At 44.5% G+C, this 18,892-nt stretch overlaps 1 protein-coding gene across 1 annotated transcript in view; it reads left to right on the forward strand.

The window, feature by feature from the left end:
• SLC25A28 (solute carrier family 25 member 28) overlaps positions 1-18,892 on the forward strand; it is a 48,416-nt gene that overhangs the window by 14,093 nt on the left and 15,431 nt on the right. Inside the window, exon 2 of the mRNA XM_085606315.1 lies at positions 17,636-17,864. Within this exon, the coding sequence (XP_085462441.1) occupies positions 17,636-17,864 (229 nt within the window). The remainder of the gene's footprint in view (positions 1-17,635; positions 17,865-18,892) is intronic.

Consider the following 18,892-nt stretch of genomic DNA (forward strand, 5'->3'; position numbering starts at 1 on the left):
TATACACCAGACGGGGTCCCGTAATATATACCCTGTAGAGAATTTTGAGCTGTACTAATCTGTCGTGCCGGTATAGCGACTACTGTTGGAGAGGACACCGCCTCCTGCCAGTCCTCATCATCCAGTTCCACCCCGTCCCCCAACCATTTCACCCGCAATTTCTGGAGGGGGTCTCCCATGTTATTTATAAGAGTCAGGAGGAGTAGTGCCCCGCAGTATGAGCGTGAAGTGTCGCACCTGTGCAAACCGAAAATACTCGAGTCTGCCAACTCATATTCCCTCTGGAGCTTGGGAAAGGACTTAACCCCACCCTTTCCCCAAATATCTTTGATGCGGAAAATCCCGATGAGGTTCCATCTGTCAAACCGTTTTGATCTACATAGACTACGCAGCTAATGTCAATCTCTGACACCACCCAAGCGAGTTAGTAGCGTCATGCCAAATTTGGACAGTGTGTCTGGTGGGGCCTGTTGGTGTGTATCGGTTAGGCCATGTGTAGAATGCCCTGCTCTACTTGCTTTTTGAAATCTCTGGAGCTCTGCTAAAATGGGACTCTCATAGGAATATGCATGCAGTATTTATACAGCACATATTTATTGAAAATATTGTATATTGTACCTTAAAATGTTTTTTGTGTTTGTTTTATTAGCCGCCTCATTCTCTCTGGCCTGCTTTGTATCCCCCTCGTGGTACTTAAAGCTTTGCCAGATCTCATCCTTAAACTGTTGGACTTGTTAAGAGTTTCAGCTGTGCCGTAGGCCTAAGAGTCTTGTGGCGGTGATATTGGCCTGGTTGGCAGCTTTGTTAAATCGCGAGTTATGCACAACTTTATTTTCAGATGAAGTGAAAGTTTTCTTCATATTTATCTTTATTTCATACTTACACGTATTGTATGTGCTTTGGGTTCTCTGCTTCACACGTTATGGTGATTTTCATGTTTCACACAAACTGTAACAATGGAGTCTGGTTGCCTGGTTGAGAGAAATAGGTTTGTGAAAGAGGAGGAGCCGAGAGATTTTTTTATGAGGTCCAGCACAATGCTCCAAAGGTATGCAAAAGGCAGTAGGGGTGCAGTTCCTCAAGGAGGGAGAAAAGGGAAAAGTATCGAGTACCCTCACACACCTAGCAAGGTGTCATGCTTCATCATTGGGCTGTGCACATCGTCGGGCCGGCGCTGCAATGCCTGACTGGCTCCCGCGATGGGGCTCTTTGTCGGAGATCTTTTAAGAGACCGCCGTATAGGTGCGTGGGGGTAAGTGAAAAGTGTAGTGAGTGTGCTTGGGGTCTAAAATAGGTCTGGTGCTGCCACAGCAAATTGTATTTATTCAGGTGGTGCGCCAACCTAATTAAAATATGTGGGCCCTGTCTGGATGGTTAATGATCGACAGGGACTGATGAATAAGTGTGGTCGATATGTTTCTTGCCTACTGCCCCTAACGGATCGCTCGGCAATTCTTCAGGCCTCTGGTGGTGAGAAAAAGTGCTCAGAAATAACTACTACAATGCCAGTGAAAATAAAATTAGTACGTCACCAGCAAAGATCTATGCAGTCCCAGGGGGGTAGAGGGACCTGCAAATGAGAGACCTGGAAAAAAGAAGAAAAAACAACACACAATCGCAACGTTGTGACATAATTCATGATAGTAGTGCAAGACAGCAAATTCCAGGATGGTGTCATGCTGTGCATTCATGGGTATGGATAACATGAGTTCTGCGTAAAGCGGGCGATTCAATTTAGAGTGCAGGTGAGGAGTTCAGAACCCAGTTATGGGGTCGCGGTTAGACGCCGTGGTTTAAGTTGGCTACCTTAGTGAAAGCCAGTGTCGTGCTCGGAGTGCGAAATACAAGCAACAATGTACTAAATTATATGAAGAAACTGCAAACAGTTCGCACGGAAGAAGTGTGCTTAATGACCACTCACCCCCAGTTGTGGGGTCATGGTTAGACGGGGTTTGCTGAACGAGCACCACCTGAATAAATACAATTCCCTGTGGCAGCACCAGACCTATTTTAGACCACATGCACACTCACTCACTACACTGTTCACTTACCCTCACGCACCTATACGGCTGTCTCTTCAAAGATCTCTGACAAAGAGCCCCTTCGCGGGAGCCCTTTGGGCATTGCAGTGCCGGCCCAACGAGGAGCACAGCCCAATGATGAAGCATGACACCTTGCTAGGTGTGTGAGGGCAATCAATAAGAGACCTGTTCTTTTCCCTTTTCTCCCACCTTGAGGAACTGCAAACCTACTGCCTTTTGAGAAAAATGGGTAACTTCTCTTTGGGGCCAGTGTTGCTGGTGAATATTCTACCTGCAAATTGATGAGCTTTAATTTTCTCGATGTGCCAAACTGGATCTGGCAAGTTGAAATAACCCTCCAGCACCAGTAGGTTGTCCCATAATTACAGCTTAACTATTTAGCATCCCTGGATGTTATGTTGCGCAATTGTACCTGGCACAGGGTCACCCTCCAACGTCAGTTCCTATCTTTGTTTCCATGCCTTTAAAGACAATGGTGGAGATTACAGAAATTCATTGTGACCATAAGGCTTGTAACGTATTCTTCTGAAACAGACTACCAGGAGACTCTTCCCCCCCCCCCCCCATGTCTGTGCTCCCCCCCCCATGTCTGTGCTCCCCCCCCATGTCTGTGCTCCCCCCCCATGTCTGTGCTCCCCCCCCATGTCTGTGCTCCCCCCCCATGTCTGTGCTCCCCCCCCATGTCTGTGCTCCCCCCCATGTCTGTGCTCCCCCCCCATGTCTGTGCTCCCCCCCCATGTCTGTGCTCCCCCCCCATGTCTGTGCTCCCCCCCCATGTCTGTGCTCCCCCCCCATGTCTGTGCTCCCCCCCATGTCTGTGCTCCCCCCCATGTCTGTGCTCCCCCCATGTCTGTGCTCCCCCCATGTCTGTGCTCCCCCCATGTCTGTGCTCCCCCCATGTCTGTGCTCCCCCCATGTCTGTGCTCCCCCCATGTCTGTGCTCCCCCCATGTCTGTGCTCCCCCCCATGTCTGTGCTCCCCCCATGTCTGTGCTCCCCCCATATGTCTGTGCTCCCCCCCATGTCTGTGCTCCCCCCCATGTCTGTGCTCCCCCCCATGTCTGTGCTCCCCCCCATGTCTGTGCTCCCCCCCATGTCTGTGCTCCCCCCCATGTCTGTGCTCCCCCCCATGTCTGTGCTCCCCCCCATGTCTGTGCTCCCCCCATGTCTGTGCTCCCCCCCATGTCTGTGCTCCCCCCCATGTCTGTGCTCCCCCCCATGTCTGTGCTCCCCCCCATGTCTGTGCTCCCCCCCATGTCTGTGCTCCCCCCCATGTCTGTGCTCCCCCCCATGTCTGTGCTCCCCCCCATGTCTGTGCCCCCCCCCATGTCTGTGTCCCCCCCCCCATGTCTGTGTCCCCCCCCCCCTGTCTGTGTCCCCCCCCCGTCTGTGTCCCCCCCCCCCGTCTGTGTCCCCCCCTGTCTGTCTGTCTGTGTGTCTCCCCCCCCCCCCCCCCTGTCTGTCTGTGTCTTCCCCCCCCCCCCCCAGTTCAAAGCACATAGGTGGAACACCAACCAACTACAAGCCAGAAAAGAAAGAATGCAACATGCTCAATGAGATCAGATACCAGCTGACTCAAGAACAGGTGGACCGGCCTCTCTGAAGCTCCGAGCGGGAACAGTAAGTTGAAGGATGTAAAGACATCCACTGAACCATGATGGGAGATTAACCGGATGAAGGCACAATCACATTTTTGTCCCAGTAAAGACATCCTATCTAGGAGATGGTGACAGGGCAGACCCACAGGAGTGTAATCCTATTCACCACAGGCAGCTCTAGGGGACTAATCTCACCGAGATTGTATACGAACATGCTATGCCACTGGCACCACTCATACTTGGCTAAAAGAAACCAGGCAACGATAACAGCTAATAGAGCAGGCCCTCCAACAAAGGTTAATCCTAGGTGGCAGAAGATGGGCACCATAATAATGTACTGCCTGTCCCAAACAAAGTCTGCAATCCAAGCATGAACAGGACCGTGATAACTGTCACACCCGGCCCTAAGTGGACACTGTACATATGCATATGCAGTGGGTAAGTGGCCCTGGAAAAGTCAAGGCTCCACTGAGCGACTTGGTGTAAACCTGAAGAAAAGTCCTAGAAATCACACCTCAGACTGCCTAACCTCGTTTGTTTAGTGGCATTAACGCGAGGCACTGCAAGACCATTAGTTTCGCTGTGGTGGTGGTAGATGTATTTTCCAAATGGCTATGTGTAAAGTTTCTCAAGGAGATTACTACAGAGAGCACAATCGGGGTTTTGGGTGGGCTGTTTCAGGAAGGTGTTCCATCTGTTACCATCACAGGCAATGGTCTCTGTGAGAGAGCCAACCGGTTAGTCAAAGGGTGATACAGCTGGCGTGTGCCAATGATCTTGTGGTACGGAAGATGGTGTGGGCCTATCGCACTACTAAGCAAGGTCAGAATATGAAGTCCCCCTTTGAATTGATGCGTGGCAGAGCTCTTGGGTCCACTTTGGTACCTGCATGGATGAAGGAGTGGGTGGAAAGTGCAGTGAACTTCAGGATGCTCCGGTTGTTGGGAGTCGCATCACGGTAGGAGACTTGGTGAAAGTGGAGGCAGGGAGAGTTGGCAGAGGTCTCTCTAAATTTAAAGGGCCCTTGAGGGTTATAAGTGTTTATCGTCATGGTGCGATGTTGGAGAATGATGAAAATTTGGATTTTCGACGTTTGGCACTTAATCAGAGGGGCGGGGTGACTGGTAAGGAGGAGTTACCACAAGGTAGTGGTTATTTGTTGGCACAGGACATGGGAGATGTAGGTATGGTTACGACTGGCGAGGATGGTGGAGTAGATGGAGGTGGTCCCGGACTGTCTCTTTCTGGATGTGAGTGTTCCCCCTTGGTGGTGTGGGAGAAAGTCGCCAGGCGTACCAGGAATCGCAGGCCCCCTGGATACCTGAAAGGCTTTGTACGTTAAATAGCATTTATCTTTCTTTTATTAGGTTTTATTTCTGCACTTTAAACTGTTTTTGTTTTGATAGAAAGGGGGGAAGATGTGTTGTATTTTGTGATGTAGTAGTGTTCCAGTTAGATGGAACCAGAAGGGATAAAGATTCCTTTTTTGGATTCAAAGCAGACATTCCCTGGAGGGTCTGTTTATTCCCTGACCAGTTGGGATGTGTCCATTTCTGTTTGAACCGCCGCTAGAAATCTCGAATTTTTCCTTCCCTGCATGGAGTGGTCCTCGTCTTCCTTTACAACAATATGCAAACAGCGTCCATACATGCCAGTGTTTAAAAGCATTGGTACATTAGAGCCATACCTCCTGCTTTTGTCAATGCTATTCACCTGCTGGATAAAAGTATACTTATGCCATGCATTACCATCTCTGTACAGAGACCACCAGTTCACCTGCCTACACAAAACCACCATATTCGGACATCCACAGCGCTTTCCGTGCACAGACAACATACTGCTAAAGCTTCATAACCACCCCTACTGCAGGGTCATCCTGCACCAGGGTCAATCTCACTGTAGTGAGCATAGTCCGACTTCACTGAGCTTACGCTAGCTCATTGCCCTCTCCCACTACTTCTTGTCCAGCGAGGTGTACTACTGGCATATACCCAGTGCTTTAAATAGCTGCACTGATTATGGCCATGATACTCCTCATCATCCGCTACATCAATGGCCCTGGGCAGTCTGGTAAGATGTCATTACAACAGCTTGGTTTTTAGGTCTCGCGCCTAGAGTTGCAGTGCGCAACATTACTCACGCAGCGGGAGACCTGTTGTACTGGGTTTCAAAATCGAGCCAGGAATCGCTCGTGCGTGTGCTTTTCCTTTTGGGCCTTTGCGTGCATCTTTTTATGAAAGACAGCACGCTATTGGCCGAAGGCGGGCGCATTGCTCCGCCCAGGGCCTATTGGTGTCTACTACGCACATTGCTGACATGTGTTTTCAATCATCGTGCCCAGACACGGGTGCGATAATTTAAAACACATGTCTCGCTGTGGCGCGCGCACCACTCGTTTGTTTTTCAATCGAGATCGCTTTCCCGATCGCTTTCACTGCCGCTTGTTTTATGATATAGCGTGTTACGCCAGGCTGTACCATGCTGTGCATAAATTTGAAACGCATCGCTTTGCGCCCTTAATGGTGAATCCCGTTATCCAATCACAAGGCAGTAATGACGCAGTGCTCGATTAATTGCACCCATCGTGAACTTATTGCTTGAGTTTAATGATGACAGGCGCGTGGGATACGGTTTAGACCCGGAGGTCCCAACGCTCTTACTGACACACAGCCTGCCTCCAACAAGTGCTGCGCGGTTAAGAGACAACCGGTTCTGAATACGTACTTAGGAATTTCTAATTTTGCGCCGGTTATGCGAGTTTTTATTGCTTCTTTGTCTACAGATGAGGCACTTGACTACATATGATAATCCTTGCGCGCATCTGACGCAAACCTCATCGTCCCCTGAACCACACCAGCTCGACAAGAGGCAAGCGCTTCACTCCCCAAGGACCCTGGGTAGAGAAAGTAATATTGTGCCCCGAAGCCAGCCCAGGAGACCAAACACCTCGCCTACATAAAAAAACACATCAAAAGTCATCTGTTTGAATGCTACATACAGCGAGTTGTATTGACTGAGATGTGCATTGAGGCGATTTAGCGCACAGAGAGCGCGATGAAATTCATTCATTCTCTTTCCATCCATCCACGGTTGTGGCAAGACAAAACGGACAGGTTGGTAAACACACACTCACTCCCCTGGGCATGTCTCTGCTGCCCCTCAGGGTCCAGTGTGGCGCTCTTAAGCGCAGAGATACTGTGCGCTCAGCATCCCTCCCCACCGGCAGGTTACTCCACTCCCTTGTGTCTGCCTCCTGTCTGGCCCCGCCCTCTGCCCGTATCACGCCTCCTTTCACTGGGCTGTATTTTAAAGGGCCTCTCTGGTGCGTCGGGCAGGGCAGTTGCTTGGAGACAGCAGAATTATTCCTGTATGGGCATTTCAGTCGCGCCCCCCCCCCCCCTTCCCGGTTCTCATTCATAATGCCGGGCCCGGCACGCTACCACCCACTAAGAAATAACCCTGGAGAGACCCAGGAGAAAGGGAGGCGAGGTCGGGTCCTAAAGCCTGCCGTGTTCCATTTAAACAACGTGACGTGGGGCCGTAAAGGGGCCTTGGAGATGCAGCTGGTCAGACCTGAGAGCTTGAAGGAGTCCATGCAGCTTCCTTGACAATACCTCCGAGCCCAAGGTACCGGTCCGGACAGACATCCGGACCAGAGATTCTTCCTTGTGACAGAAAACCATTTTCACGTGAGGGTGGAAAGAAGGACCCAATGAACTGTACCTTTCCCACTGGAAAACGCACTCTGGTTGAGTCAGACACACTCACACCCCATTCATAAGAGATTTTCGCAGATGCGGTGCGTGCAGGGCACAAGTCCTAAAAATAAATAAAAAAAGCATTGGCATAGCCAATAGGTCTCGTTCTGAGATTCTTGCAGGATGTTGATTTTGTTTTTTAATCTGAATTTCGTTTTGGATCTGTTGGGAATTCTGTAACTTTTTTTTTGGATCACTCTTATTTGTGGTACAGTAAACCAGGCAAGGCACTAACCAGGCCCTCCTGAGTTCGTGTGTAGGTAACTGCGACAGGGCTTTCCTGAGCATCATGACCTGGCCATCTGTATTCTTAGCAATGTCATATACCTGAAAGGTGCTGCCAAGGTCTGACTCAAACATGACATTGAGGTTGTTTATTTATTTTTTATTATTCTTACTTTGGGGTTGTGACAATTTGCATGTCCCAGTACGAGGATACACGCTTGAGGTTTATTCGAACGCAAGTAACTTTTATTTTTTGAGAAGCCAAGAGGCATTCATTTATTTCTCTTCAGATCCTCATGTAGTTGTATCTTGGCATTGATGTTTTTTTGGTAAGTACAAAAGAGGAGCAATGAAATGCACTGTGCTTAGTGGGTACTGATGTAGATATCCCTGCAGCACTGGTTCTTGGATTGTGACCTCCATCCAGGAACTGGTCCCCATTCTTAAATAGGTTTTAATTGACAACCGCACACTAGTGTAAAGGAAACATGTATGCCCGTATTTAGTTATTTAACAAAACACAGCGTCTTTTTTTCTTTACATTTTTTTTCTGAATGAATCCTTTATATTATGAGTGAATGACCGCCTATATGTGTTTCGTCCATCTAGACTTTCTCCATAGCTTTATATGTAGTGAAAGCTTTATTTTGCCTGATCTCTAAGAAGTAATACTGCATATTACGGAATGGAAATCTCTAATAAATGCGTAAGTACAAATAATCTAGGACTCTGCAGAAGAGTGTTCAGCTGTAGTGTCCTTGCATGTCATGAATATAGACTCTTATGTGAGTGTTTTGTTAAGTTTGTGGAGGGTAATGTCTTGTAATGATCATTACAGATGGCAGAGATTTTTTATTTATCATGCGGCTTATATAGCTATGAGTTCACCGCATGGGTAGCACATCACTTCACATACAAAGACAGATTTCATAGAACTAGATAACAGCACAGATTCACATCGCAGATGCGAAATTGCGAGGAAAATAGAACCAGAATAGAAGCTCCCGTAGCAAGGGGTGGGTCCAATAATTATCCTGTTGCAAATGGAGCATGAATAGTGAAGTTTTAGAGCCTTGCAGAAGGCTAGAGTTTCCATTGCATCGCAGTTCTTCGAGGAGGTTATAAGTCTTGACTTGATAGGAGAACGTTTAAGGAGCTTTTGATTTTTTTTTTTTTTTTTTTTTTTTTTTACTTCAGTTTCGTGAAATAGTGTTTTTTGTCTGTTTCTCTGGCCTCTTGTGATGTGGAGCTTGTTTTTTAGGTATGAGTAGGAGGGCCAGCTAAGGTGAATCGCCTTGTGAGTGAACAGACTATTTTGAATTAATTTCTAGCCTCATGTAGCTGCCTGTGTAGGTCTCTTTAAATGGATGTGATGTCTATTTTTTGTTGCTCCCTTCACCAAGTGTGAAGCAGTGTTAGATGGCTGAGAGGTGCTGCCGAATATTTGGGGAGGCCAGCTAGCATGGTGTTGGCATCATCAAGATGAGATTGCACCAGTGAATGAACCGGTTTTAGCCAGCTAATACATGTGGGTTTGCACAGTTTGAGCTATTGACATTGCAAATGATAAGGCCTTTTATTTTTGTTTTCGTTTTTAAAACATAAATAAAAGGCATAGACATTTACAATGCCAATAGCTCAAACTTTTGCAAATGCGAGACCTATTGCATTGCAAATGCTTGTATCTTTCTCCCACTGGGAACACTAGGATACATATGGCAGTTCTCCCCAGAATCCTCAAAGTAAATGCGGTGGCCATAGCGAAACGATAAAGTCTGATTACACTGAAAGCAGCTCTCCTTACCAACAGCAAAGGCCTCACGTTCCTAGTGCTAGCTACCTTATTATATGCTCAATACTGGTTATAGATCCCATTATTATTCTAAATAGTCTCTGGACTATTCTTCGTGTAAACCCTAAAAGTGTGAGAATGTGTTACTGCCTCCAAATGAACCACTGGGATGTGACCAGACCTTTTATCCTCCTTTATACAGGAAGTCAACTTATACAGTCATAGGGCGTCCTCCACAATAACATTTGCTAAAAATCATACTTAACACATACTGTAATCACGGAGACAATGGTGCAAGGTAGCTTTTTAGCAGGTGAGACTCCCTCACAAGAATCTTCTCTTAACTTTTGTACGGAGGCATACACACTCGGGTGTAACTTGGCAAATGTGCTGCTAATTCCTATTTTTATAACATGCAGAAACAAACATAATGTAGCTGTTGTACGGGGAACCCTCATAATTAGCTGGGATGAACATTGGTCAAATCTGGGTGTGGTACATGGAAGAGATAACCTTAGTTCCCAGTTTTATTAGTAGTAATCACCATTCATACAATCTTCCCTTGGCTGAAACCCTCAAACAATTTCAATGACCCTCTCCCACGATGATTCTGAGAGAGTATAGCACCCAACCCCCTGCCACTGACATCAATTGTGATGATGGATTTGAGTTTTACTTCAAAAGGGGCTAACATGTTTGCCTCACAAATCTTTCATTGTTAGCAAAACTTTCCTCCTGCTGTGGTCCCAATTCAAAGCTTGTACCCTTTTTGAGCAGACCACTCAAATTCACCTTTTATCCAAGAAATTCTCCCCAAACTTTGAAAAGGTTTCAATCAACCCCATAAAGGATCTCAATTAATCTTTAGCAGCAGACGCCAACTCAATTGCACTGAGCAAGCTTTTCTTTGGTTTAATACCCATTGCAGATATGGTAAACCCCAGATATTCAATTTTGTTCTGCCAGAAATAAACATTTTTCTTCATGCAAAGTCATCACGCATCAGCAGTCCTACACAACACTGTTTTCAAAACCTGATTGTGTTCCTCCACAGATTTTCAAAAATGTCATCTTGTAAGTACACAGCATTACCTATTCCTTTGAAGGCGTCCGTCACCATCCATTGAAATACACTAGCTGCCGATGATAGTCCAAATGGCAAACCAGTGAATTGAAACGTTCCCTCCGTGGTAATACAGGTCAAGGATGCTTAGACTCCTCATGCAGTTTTATTTGACGGTATGCGCTTTTGAGAACTAATTTGGAGAAAAAAAACTAGCATCCTTCAATGTGAAAACCTAATTTCCCAATATTTGGCAGCAATCGCACACCGATTGAGTGACGTCAAATCTACACAGAACCTGAGTTTACCATCACCCAATCAAAGCCTTCACAGGCTCGATGACACCCCCTTCTAAAATCTTTTATACGGTTCCTATCTTTCTCTCGCACCACAATAGGCACCCTTCTCAGCTTATGCTGCTCTGGCTCTCCATCCTTCCTCAACATAATCTTGCAAACATATACCTTGAGTTAACCCAACTTTTCTTGTAATACAACCCCCGCCCCTTACAGTATTTCCCACAATCCATCATCCACTACCATAACCTGTGTGGGAGCCCTAGTGTTCACATTAACGTAGAGATCATAATGATGAACCCATCCCAAAATGGGAGGTCCTTGCTCTGTTTAAACTTTCCCCATGGATGTACCTGCTAGAAAACACCATGTCAGGCTCCAATTACCCAATAATGTCAATGGACTCACCTTGATTCAGGCATCATGTCCAACAAAACCACACTTCAAACATTCTTTGTTTGTTGTGAAATACAATTTTGAATCTGCAGAATGCCTGTTACTCCAACACCTGGAACTTGGCTTAGCATGCCCAACTCTCTTAACCCTTTTCTTACTTTTAACAATAGTTACACCACTTGTTTCACCATCATCACTACCCTCAAACATTCGATTCTCAGATACTTCAGCCACCTCATACCCACAGTTACGCCTTTCCAACTCTTTCATGCAACATTCAGGTTGTTCACATTGGCTAGCTCTATGGCAGTTTTCAAAGAAAGGTTCTTGGCTGACCAAAGTATCTTGGATTTTTGTTGATTAAATTGATCAATCAATTGGTCTCTAATCAACTCATCAGTCATGAACCTAATCGTGTACTTGATGGACAACTCCCTCAATCTAGTTATAAACTCATCTATGGGTTCTTCATTTTTTTGACTTTGGGTATAAAATTTGCAGCGATTCATGACCAGGTTCTCTTCCTTAGCGTATCGCGCCTACAAATTTCCTCCTTGTATACATCCGACACAGGTTGTCTGTTGGCTTGCAAAGCTTGCTGTAAATACCTAACTATGCATTGAACTTCTATACCCAACGTACTATGCAACAATGCTTTCATTTTTGGCTAAACCCCTGGCCATCCAAAGCATCTAAATAGTTTTCAAAAACTAGGATCCAATCATCCAGTGGAACAGGTGGTGGATCGGTTTATAATAAACTTTGGGGTAACTTTGCTGCTGCAACTTACGATGCTGACATGTCAACCCAAATTAATACAGATAAGTAAAGCATCAAGGAACCCACGTGAAAAACAAAGGTACCAGTAAGCCTTGAAGAACAAAAAAAATGATAAAAGTACTATGAACAGGTGCGCGTATCACCGCTGGCAAACTCACATAACTCACTGCAAATGTAAAGTTGTGGTGTGAGTATCACCGTTCAGAATACTCGCTGGACTCACTTGAACTTTGTAGAAAGTGATACTCCAAGACTAGAAAAACACGAAGAATGTGTCACAAAGCAGGCCGCTCAGCGCGGTTACTTCTGACAATGAGGTGCACCTGACTCCGAAACTCTCTGGACACCTGCACCAAAATGGACGTAGAACGTAGACCATACACATACAATGGAGTTTGCACAAACGTCTCGAGTGCATTGTCTGCAGACGTCATCACTACTGGGGCAGAGGCACGCATCCGTAAAGTTTAAATCTTTCGTACTTGAATAAATTCGCAAGAGAGTTTGTGGTGTACTGTGGCTCAGTCAGATCTCTACATGAAGCTATGGGCAGATCCACTGTTCCGTTCAACTTTGTTGTCCGTTGCTGTTGTGCTCCGCCAGTGATTCCAGTCCAACTGAAATTCACCGAAACCCTTTTGACATGTTCAAGGTCCCCGCAGCTCTCCTCCTGATCAGCTCGTCGCCAAATTCTGTTGTTAAGGAAGAGGCTGACCGCTCCATGTAGATAAGGAAACCTACTGTATTTCTAGCGGAGGAACAAACCGAAACTGACACTTCCCTCCTGGTCAGGAAATAAACCAACCCTCCAGGGAATGTCTGCTTTGAATCCAAGCAAAGAATCTTAATCTCTTCTGGTTCCATCTAACTTGAACGCTACTACATCACAAAAGAATGCAACACATGTTAATACCTTCAAGCCAGACCTATTGACTTTGCCAATGCTTCCATTTTGAAATCGCCATGCTTGAGGTTCCTGCTTCCAGTTGAATGCTTTGGTCCACTCTTTAGCTGTCTCACTGCTTCAACCCATTCTCACTTGGGAGACATAGTTGGCTTATACTTTGGGTTACGGCTAGATGGTTAAAAAACACAAGCCTCCTCCAGTCATAAATTACTTCTTGGAAATCCTGCTCCAGTATCTGTGAACTCTTGTATGATCGATGCAGTTAAGGAGATTAGACAGATTGTGGCAAAGGAATTGAACCTATGTTGTCTTCACCCATGTGGTATCAGGTCATGACTGTCTCCTCCTTAGCCATTTGTCATTTTCATGCTTATTATTCAACAGTTTCTATATTTTAAAGCTGTGTTGCTAAAATCGTACCTTTTAAACCTGGTATTGTGGAATCCTCACCTTCATGTTGGGTATAAAACTTTTACTGTGCTAGGTGCTAATTCACCTAAAACATGCCAGTGCCATAGGTCGTAACCAGCTGGTCTTGTGCATTTTAGGGCCCAGGAGTGGGCAGTTACTCAAGGGGTGTCCTGAATAGGACTACTTCTCTGACAATGACTACATAGGAACACTTGATTGATGTGCACATTTGCTCCAGTTGTTCTTTGACTGCCAGGGTATGGATGACTGTCTTTACAGTTTCCTAATGTACGGTAACCTTAAAACCTTGTAGCCAACACATGCCATTAACAGGACTGTAGGTCTTGTCATCCCTTAATAAGCTATATGAGTGAAAGAGGAGGGCTTCCTTTTCAATTATATTGGCAGTCTTGCGTAGATGGGGACAGTGACATGTAATTTGAAGGGCGTGAGTATGGTGTATGGTACCATGATTATTTTAAGAATGGTACAAGGCAAACGGCCCCACCAGTAGATGGTTTGAAGGTGGAAAGGTACCTTTTCTGCAATTAGTTTTATTTTATTGTTTTTGGTCAACTTGTGAAAACTATGTGTTATGTTGTGTAAGTTAACATTGTCTATGGCACGCTTGGTGTCTTCGCGTTCCATAGAACATGGAACGCGAAGCCGCGGGCGGCTCTTTGTCAAATGATTAGCCGACGGCCTGCTGACCGGCTGTGCTGCTGTACCTGCCTGTTTTTCCTTGGTAATAAAGATACCTTCTACTTGAATCGTCTATGGACTATAACTTAACAATTGTCGACGATCGGGATATGAACGAACTTTGTACTGTTTGGATGGAAAAAAATTACAGGCAGAGTTGACGCGACGCATTGGGAAGAGTTCACTGTAATCTTCTACGTGAAGAAACTCATGCCGCCGAGGAGCACAAACCTTCGCATGGGTGAGCGATCTGTTTGTTATTTCACTCACTTTAAATTCTGAACTTACGCTGGGTTGCAGCCTACCGTTATTTTGCTTCGAAATTCAACGGCATTTCAAGGTAACCAGCCGACTGTTCTGTGCTCGCGACCTCCTCCTCAAGCGGCGAGTCATTGAAGTGAACCTTGTGCGCGTCACACGTTCTCCTACTGAACGTGGTGTGTCACATGACACGTAGCGGCCATCTTGGATTGGGAAGGCCTTATAAAGTTTAAGAAGAGCGTTTGTCATTACAAGACGCATTTCCAAGTGATTTCTACTCTCCGATTGTCCTTCACTATTTCCGCACATTTTGTTGAATAATTTCAACCTTTATTCGTCAAATCTGCAGTTGAACAGTATTTTATTTTTGTGTGGAACTTCGACTCTGGAAATAAATTTATCCTTTATCTTCTGCTTATGTGGTGAAGAATGGACAGTGTTTGGCTGTAGTTTTCACTGAACAATTCCACTGCAGTTGGGCTGATATTCACGATTGTTTCTTTAAACTTTATCCATTTTTGGTAACTGTAGCAACATGAGCCAACAGACATTTTCATTAAGTCATCCTGAAGCTTTTTGGTCTTCTGGTTCAGAACCAACTTTAAAATGGACAGAATGGAAGAATATTTTCTGAACTATATTGAGACTGTGGATTCGGACGGCAAGATGTCAGCTGATCAGAACTCATTTTGTTACATTCTTTAGGCCCACAAGGACTGAAGTCATACAATCAAATGAATAAACCCATAGTTGTGAGTGGGGATAGCAACGTCTTCATGGTTGCCTTGTCCAATTTAGATAAATACTATGCTCCTAAAGTGTGTATTGGTATCACCCGATACAGATTCTTTCAAAGGAAACAGAAGAATGAATCCGTTGATTATGCAATGCAGTTAAGAAAATTGGCAACGGATTGTGCGTTTGGTGAATTATTAGAGGATTTAGTACGTGATCAAGTGGTAATGCATGCCAGTAATCCTGCAATTCAGGAACGCCTATGGATGAATGGTGATGCCAGTCTCGATGATATTCTTGCTGTAGTCCGTAAAGCAGAAACATCCAGTAGATGTGCAAATGCTTTAAAGAATGATAGTGTTGCTAAAGATCTTGTTGCCAAAGTAAATTTCAATGCAAAAAAAAGTTATAACAGTAAAACAAAATCTGATGGATGGAGCAAATCCAGATCGTACAGTGAACAGCCTAAATGCTATAGATGTGGAAGTTTGGAGCATTTAGCATTTGCTAAATCTTGTCCCGCGAGAAAGACTAAATGTGGTGCATGTGGTATATATGGGCATTACACCAAAGCATGTAGAAGGAGAAACAAAGCTGTTAAGTGTGTCTAGGTAGATACAGATTCCGAAGGTGATGCGAGCAGTAGTGATGAACAGGTCTCTGAATGTTCTGGAGCTATAAAGAAAAAACTTCTTCTCAATATTAGGGATGGATGCTTGTTGATTGAAAATAAACCAGAATGTTGGATCCACATAGGGGGAGTGCGTGTGAAAATATACGCTGACTCAGGTTCACCCTATTCCATAGTTAATGAAGAGGTATGGAAAAAAAACTTCATCGCTAAGGTTGGTTCAAAACTTTTTCCTTCGGACATTGATCCTGAAGGTTATGGGGGTTAGAAAATTAATATCGGTTTTCGGTGGTTCAAATTTGAATTTAAAAATCGTCAATCCTGTGGTAAGTTATATATTTCCAAAAAGGGCCCATCAGTTTTGGGATGGAAAGACCAGGGAAATTTACATATAATTCTTGACCCCAATTCAGTAGAGAAAGTACTGGTAATGGATGAGGGAACAAAGGTTGGTGAAAAACTTTTAAAAAGTTTCCTTCTGTTTTCAAAAAAAATATTGGTATGTTAAGAGATTTTGAACACAAAATAATTCTCAAAGATAACGCAGTACCAAAAATTCGTAAAGTCAGGAGTGTTCCAATTATCCTATAAGCCATGTCAAGCCAGTTATCTAATAAGCCCCCATTGATAAATGCTGTTAATTTCTGAAACGCTTTCAGAAGCTGCCACTTGCCATAGTCTCTTTACTATTCATACTGCACCGGATGCTGTTGTGCAGATCTGTGCGCACGTTGCTGCCAGTTACTGGATTTCCCTGCTCCCCTGTCATTTAAAAATCCCCTGTTGACGACCTCGGAGCGCTCCTGCTGTGCTTTCCTTTCTGTTCCTTTTCCATCAGGCGAGGCTTTCGGAAGTTTCATTCCATGGTGAATTAAGCGGTGTAATTGCGTGCTGCCTCCTACAGATTTATGATTTTGTTTCTGTGACTTTTTTCTAAATTGGAGAATATCTAAAAAAAACTGCATTCTTCCGTCTTTCTAATATCAAACTGGAAATGGCGGTTCATGTTAATTGTTAGTGACTTTGTTCCTAGAAACGTTCTTTATAGTATGTGCTTAAAACCTTGCCCAATCCTTCATGTACTCTGGCAGTGGTCACATTTACTTTAAAATTGAGTTCTGAGCACAAGCAGTTTGGAATTGTATGTTACCTTTGCTCATAATCTTTAGGTACCAAGTAAGTGAGGACACTGCCACCTAGTTCAAGATCCATAATGCCTCTCACCAGACCTTCTGTAATTTTAACTATTCCGGGCGAGGAAGCAAAAGACACACAATTGATGGACGGAATGCAGAACCAATCCAAACATTCACCCCCAGTCAAGATATCTGGGTTAAATTATCATTCTTTTGCTCACCATGCCACCCCAGTTTAGACCTGGCCATATGCAAATCAGTCTTGACCCTGTGCCTCATGGGAACAGTCCAGCCTGAACTGCCAAGCCAGGTCCTCCCTGGACCGGAAACCAGCAACCTAGGACCGATTTCGGTGTTTCACCCCTCTTCAGCCAGGATAGCTTAATTCCAGTGGCACAGTGAGCCCAGGACTCACGTCTGAGCATACCTGGCGCACTTGGGGCGAGAAAGCAAAAGACAGACAATTGATGGACGGAATGCAGAACAAATCAAAATATTCACCCGCAGTCAAGAGATCTGGGTTAAATCCATCATTGTTTTGCTCATCATGCCACCCCAGTTTAGACCTGGCCATTCATCTCATTATTACCCAGTGATCTTTGATAACTTCTCCTTTCTTCTTTCACCAGCCTACTAACGTCAACCTGATCTGGTCAAAGATTGTTTTACTGTAGATCGAACAGTCTTTAGTTCACCTGTCATTTAATGGGTTATATATTCATTGGCGTTTTTGCTCTTTGATCATGATATCAAAAATGTAAACTTTAAGGGGGGAATAATCTTTCATTTTTTACAGTTTAGTTTTTACTGAGTGTTGAGCTCCACCAAGTTCTCAGTTTGTTTTTAAAATGTGATTTGTACTTCTGTGGGTCTTTAATCATAGCAATATCTTTTTGTTTTTAGACCCGTATGCAACGCCTTCAACCAGAACCTGCCGCTCGTTATCGGAATGTGATGGATGCACTGATGCGGATCATCCGAACAGAGGGGTTTTGGAGACCTATGCGTGGATTGAATGTTACCGCCACAGGCGCTGGCCCAGCTCATGCTCTATACTTTGCCTGCTATGAAAAGTTAAAAAAGACACTGAGTGATAAAATCCGCCCTGGGGGCAATAGCCATATTGCCAACGGTATTGATGATTCCTGTCCAATAGCTTCTTAATGCTCCACCTTAAGATTATCTTACCCTGTCTATCAAATAACAGCCTGATTGTACACTTTCCCTCCAAATTAAGAGTATTCCACTCTCCTTGCTAACTAACTTGAATAAACCTATTCTGTATTAATGCCTTCAAGAAAGTTCCTTCTGTTAAGGTCCCTTTTCTACGCAATTATAACTTGTTTATGGCCCCTCTTTTCCCACATCAAGACCCTAATCAACCATTTAACTGTTGACAAGTCTTCACATTTCACTTATCCTTAGACATACAGAAGTTGCTATTTGCAGGGACCATAGTCATTTTTGTGTTGATCATCAGTGCCGATTTTAATCTTGGTGGTGATAATAATTCCACCTAAGTATTATGTTTTATGAATGTTAATGCATAGTTAATGTCACACACTAAACCTTGAGAGATCTTATTACTCAGGTGGCAACGTCTCCAAACCATACCTTATCTACTTTCCTTACATCTACATTCCTTGGGCAGGCTCTCTTTTCAATTGGTTGTGCGAAGAGGCAGAAACCTTTTGGCTTGGAATCTAAGGACAAGTAGGCCTGTTAGTTTTTCCCCAGTATCTATAAGAATACGTAGATGTCAAACCAATGTAGAGAATTGTAATGTGAACAGCTCCTGATGTTTTCGCATAGGTAGACAGGCTCTCAATGACCAAACACCCCATGAACAGGGCCATGATGTTAGCGAATCTCAATTTTTATGAAATTAATTTTTTTCTTAATACATTAAGACCCAACTATATATTTTTTTTCACCATGAGGAAATAACAAAGGCTCACAGGTTTGCCACAATGTCTGTCTTGTCATCAGATTAATTTTATGAATTTTTCGAATATATTTTAAATAATCCAGGCACATCTTTAAGTACCTCTATTTTGTCTCCACCTGAGTATTCCAGACATTTAGTTAAACCACAGCAGTTTTAATTTTGGAAACTTGTCAGAAAACATCGGGATAAGCAAAGAAGCTGTGAACTAGGGC

Source organism: Triturus cristatus, chromosome 1_2 (assembly GCF_964204655.1).
Source record: "Triturus cristatus chromosome 1_2, aTriCri1.1, whole genome shotgun sequence".
NCBI classification, from domain to species: Eukaryota; Metazoa; Chordata; class Amphibia; order Caudata; family Salamandridae; genus Triturus; species Triturus cristatus.